This window comes from Papaver somniferum, chromosome 10, assembly GCF_003573695.1.
Source record: "Papaver somniferum cultivar HN1 chromosome 10, ASM357369v1, whole genome shotgun sequence".
Classification (NCBI taxonomy): Eukaryota; Viridiplantae; Streptophyta; class Magnoliopsida; order Ranunculales; family Papaveraceae; genus Papaver; species Papaver somniferum.
The window spans coordinates 136,627,062-136,632,125 of record NC_039367.1 but is presented as its reverse complement, the minus strand read 5'-3'; the positions used below and the strand labels follow the sequence as shown (position 1 = coordinate 136,632,125).

The 5,064-nt window shown below is 33.7% G+C and overlaps 1 protein-coding gene across 1 annotated transcript; it reads right to left on the bottom strand.

The window, feature by feature from the left end:
* Window positions 1-2,525: 2,525 nt before the first annotated feature.
* Window positions 2,526-4,853, bottom strand: LOC113316255. The gene is made up of 7 exons (XM_026564472.1): window positions 4,686-4,853; window positions 4,207-4,293; window positions 3,711-3,938; window positions 3,442-3,621; window positions 3,278-3,331; window positions 2,998-3,141; window positions 2,526-2,906 (listed from the first exon to the last, which is right to left on the bottom strand). The coding sequence occupies exons 1-7, from the start codon at window positions 4,851-4,853 to the stop codon at window positions 2,526-2,528; spliced, it is 1,242 nt and encodes a 413-aa protein (XP_026420257.1).
* Window positions 4,854-5,064: the final 211 nt, after the last annotated feature.

Below are 5,064 nucleotides of genomic sequence, written 5' to 3'. Positions count from 1 at the left end.
TGAGTAGTTAACTAGGTGACGTTGTCTTCACGAAAATTGTTTGAATTTTCATCCGCTATCTTGTACAAAGCGTTTTGGGTTTGGATCATTGGTTTATTAGTTTTTCACAATTTTTGAGATCTTTGGATATTGTTTTGAAATTCTTGTTTGAGTCAAAAATAGTGGGGGTTCCATATCCTATGCTTTAACACATTTGATTTAAATTAGAGGAACTAGAAAAATGAAGGTGACAAGTAATTCACTAAGAATGAACCTATAAAAGCATATATAGTGAGACTAAATTTTAGCCATGAATATTTTGTTGCTTAAATTTGAAAGATAACTTCTTACAGAGAGTAACTTTGTTCTTCAAACTATTAAATCTTTGGAAAAAAGTTTTTATGAGCCTATTGTTTTTAGACAAGCAAACAGAAAAGTGTTGACTCTAACATTCATGTCGCTAAATAACTTACATGCTTGTTTGTTGATGTTGTTTCTACAATGTATGATTTGTTATAGTCATAAGTAGAAATTTATACTTTTGTGTAAGTTATGGATGAGAATCTATGTAAACCAAGAATGGAAAATTGTGTAGTTTCTACAATAAAAGAAATCATACAAGTTAGATAAGTTATCCTTTATATTCTGAAAAACAAATTTAAAACAATTTATAAAATAAAAATTGTTTACTTGATTCATTCGAATGATTTCAGAGTTGATGAAAGTGAAATGCACAGTACTCTTTGTTTTGTATGCATAAGTGATTTTTTGAATTTTTATTCTAACGTATAGGATGAAAATGAAATTTAGAACATGCTTAATTTGCTATTTGACATGAAAGACTTGAGTGAAGATGATGTATATTTTTGAAATGAATTTTTTCTTTATTTGGATCATTTTCATTTCAATGAAAAATGAATTTTTAAAAGAGACAGAAATATATATAGTCTGACTGTAAACAAGTTTTCACTCATTTGGTTTAGTGCTAATGCTTTTGAGATTATGTGTGATTGCACTAGACATGAGTATGGTAGCTCAATATGCTTCTTTGCTACGTGATTGACTATATATATAAGTATTTTTTGTAGTGGGAGTGTAATATATTGCTTCCATAGTGGGGTTTTTATATTCAAATTTTCCAATCCTAGTATGGAAAATTGGTAAAATATTGAGAAGGTTATGAGGTGTTTCAAACACATCATACACCTAGAAATACTATCTAAATGGTTACCGCAATCCTTTAAGGATATTGCGAAGCTGATTGGGGACATCCTTTCAGTTGAATCCTTTAAGGGATGGAGCGATTCGACCCTATAATAGATAGAGGAACATACATATTAATCCAATGTGATAGTACCGCGGCTATTGCATGAATTGAGAATGTAACGACAACTATAAGAGTTGATTTTATGAGAATATGTATTATATAGTGTCTGAAACGAGTTTCCATTAGTCCTTTGACGAAAGGATTGATAAGAAGATGTGAATACATCTTAGGGATGAGGTTGATGCCCTTTGAGATTGAGTCATCTATGATGGATACCCAACCTATAAATATGTTCAAAGGGACTAGACGAAGTCATAGGTGATATGGAGATGCGAGAATCATGCTTTTGAAGAATTCATCCCACGGCATGACATCCTGAAACGAGTAAAGGTTGAGTTTAATTTTCAATTTTAAAATTTTATACTCTTAATGATGTTTATATCTCTATTTAGAGTTGGGTACATTCAGGAGTACTCTTGATAGACTCACCTATATGAATGTGAAAGTGTGGCCGCTTTCTATGAGAATACGGGTAGTTCTCTAGATCATTCATTAAACTAGGATACAAGCGCAGGGCCATAATGTGCTGGCTTTAGACTTTACACTAGTATAGTCGTGTGTGTTAAATAATCTTTTTATCTCATAGAGTTCAAGACTTATGTTTATTCTATGGTTAAGAGAGCCTATTAACACTACGTAAAGGTTCAAGTGGCGAGACACCTTTGCTTATGCACAACTCTGTACGTTCTTGCTCAATGTTTTAAAAATATAAATGGGGGATTGTTGGGAATATATTTTTAAAATATTTTATCCCAATAAATATGTTTTTTATTTGCAAATTTAGTCTTTATTAAAAGTAATTAATTTTTGCTACAATTAATTTGACCGTTTCATTTTTCTTCTTTTAATGGTGTTAACAACACACGATTATAATTTTGAGGGTTTCATATTGTGGAGTTAATGGTGTTAACTACACCATAATTATATTTGATTAAATTATGTTAAAACCTTTTAATATAAAGAGAGATTTTGGTTGGAAATTTTTTTTTGAGAGAGTTGAGTTCTTCTCTATGTTTTTTGTTTTCAAAGGAAATATTTTTGTGAAAGAAAACAATCTGTGAACATCATTTGTTTTCTATAAGAGATTCTGAGCAAGAATGAAGTTGGTATAAAGAAAGCTATCACAACATACCGTACGTGGTAGTTATTAGTTAACAATATCAATAACAAAAATGAAACTTCTTCGTGGGAAAAAAACAAAGTTCTTCAAATTAATGATTTACTCGCAACTCCCTCCAGGTCCGCCAAAGGATACGCTAAAGCCATGATCATTATCAAAGTCATTGCGGGTTAGCCTGTAACAGTTTTCTCTGTCTTCTCTTATTCCGAAATCCATCCATACGTGCGGCGTTGTGAGGTTATGGTCTTCATCCATGAAATGCATGTCATATATTGCTGCAACCTTTTTGAAGTCGCCATCCGGAAAGTGTCCATTTCCCATGGGCGGGCTTATTTCATGTGGGGTATTTTGAACTAACCCTCCCCATGATATTGTTGTAGCACCAGTACCTAAGTAAGGAACCACCTCCCTTGGCCAATAGCCGAAGTCTACGTTTATATCCCCGTACATAGTAAACCACCAGTCCCCAGTTCCGCCATCCTAATCATTAATACGACCAACATTCCCACCATTTTTAACACAATGACAGAATTAAAATGATGTTCAAAATGTATCATTATTCCCGAGATACCTGGTGAATATAAGCTCCAAAATAGTGCTGCTCCCCATCATATTGAGATGCAGGTTCTATAGCTTCCCCAAGATAATAGTCTTGGTGTGTTTGCACGAATCCTGTTCCTGTGCATCGGATATTTAGGCATCCATTGTTTGAGCCCTATTTGGTGAATACAATTAGCAAATATCAGATTTTAAAGTCTCTAATTCAAAAATACTTAACGGTAGCTAGCAAAAAAAAAAAGACAAAAAAAAGTTGTATAACTCCATGCATGAGGTAGTTCTTGAAAACTTACCCACCAATACCCGAAAACATGAGTCTTATTATCTCCAAATAATGTTGGCGACACCTAATCAAATCCCAGAATTAGCTAAGTCAAAAAGAAGCCGTAAAATATAGTAAAAACTGAAAGTAAGTAATTCTGACTGGAATTGATCGAACAAGCTGATCGTATAATACCAGCAATCCGGCCTGTATCGCACTGAGATCATCTTTAGGTCCAGACTCGATCCACAATTGAGATGCGCTAGATTGATTAAGTCCCAAAGACAGATTCTCTACCGTGATCTTGCCCTTTATTCCATAAAATTGTTCATGTACTTGTGGATCAGTTTGCGGACGGTTGTGGTATGCTGCTACCTATATAGAGTATATATAAAGATAAATCAATTATCGAGTATACGTAGTATATATACTTGAAAGAAAAGAAAGAAACAAATGGTTATTACATGCCGCCCCGGAGGCTCCACTACTTCCTCGTCTGGATTAATAATAATAGGCCTTATTGGCTCAAATGATTCCATGAAAGATTTAGCTCTAATTAAATCTTCTTTACTGGTTCTTCGAATCGGGACGGTTCCTTTCGGGCATTTAACACGTCTTAAGTTAACCATCTTCGGAGATGAAGACGAGGATGCTCCACGGTTTGCATCATTTGGAGGAGAGCTAGGCGTCGACTGAGCATACATTAATCCAAATCAGTAGTAGATAATAAAAAGGAAATCAAAGCGACAAATTTATAACAGTAACAATGTTTCACTTTGACGGGTTCCAAAAGTGATTTTCTGTTTGGTCGACTCAGAGAACACCAATCAACCAACAAATCAAAATAAAGGTCACCTTCATATTTAAGGAGAGAAATATTTAAACTTCTTTCCAAGACAATTACTAAAACTAATAGCGAAAAGCTTTATATTGTGAACGGCTGTAAGTAGTAGTACGTACCCGGATCTTATGATTTTTGAGCATAGGATGGTCAAAGGCAGGTTGCTTATTCTCATCAATGCAGTCGACAATTTCACCATCACTCATCTGTAAAACCATTCACTCCATTATTATATCGATCAATATATTCATGGATACACAAAAACACTACTTCAAATTCAAGAAAACAGCCACTGCAAGAAACTTAATATATTGCAGCATCCAATGACTATGGCATAAACCCCTACTACTGTCGCGATAACCTATGTAGCAAGAAGTCTATTGCTGCACTCAATTTTTATTATATGTTTTTTTTGTCGCACTCTTTTCATATTGTTGCTATAGTTGTGTGGCAAAAGTTTCATTTTGTAGCAGTAAATTATAGCTTTTAGCTGCACCTAAAAAGTACCGTGGCTAGAAATTTGCTTTCGCAACACCTATATTAAAGGTGTGGCAATATATGGTGTAGCAATAGCTAGTCTTTCTTGTAGTGAGCTTACCTTAACAGTTTTGATCGGTGGTTTGTTTAAGATTTTAAGTTGTTCTTGTATCTCAATATCTTCTTCCTCTTCTGTAGAAATTCTTCTTCCACTTACAACCAAGTGTTGTATACATATCATCATGTTCAAAACTATGAACATCTTTAAGAGCTTTGAAAAAGTAGCCATTGTTAATTAGTCAGAAACGAAAATACTAAGGTCTCTGAATCTTATTGGGGAGAAAACGTGGGAATGTTAATACAAACTTAATGTCTTATGGAATATCCTAACAGTATCTCCAATATCTTTGGAAGTTGATGAGAGTATTCGGCATATATATATGTATATGGAATGCAATTTATATTTATATGCATGTTAACATTAATATACGAACCTTACT

What these genes read in the sequence shown, in the direction of transcription:
- LOC113316255 (XM_026564472.1), bottom strand. Translation starts at nt 4,853, where the DNA reads ATGGCTACTTTTTCAAAGCTCTTAAAGATGTTCATAGTTTTGAACATG. An exon ending in TCAAAAATCATAAGATCCGG is followed by an intron (nt 3,939 to 4,206) that starts GTACGTACTACT and finishes ATGTATGCTCAG; the next exon opens with TCGACGCCTAGCTCTCCTCC. An exon ending in TTGGAGCTTATATTCACCAG is followed by an intron (nt 2,907 to 2,997) that starts GTATCTCGGGAA and finishes ATTAATGATTAG; the next exon opens with GATGGCGGAACTGGGGACTG.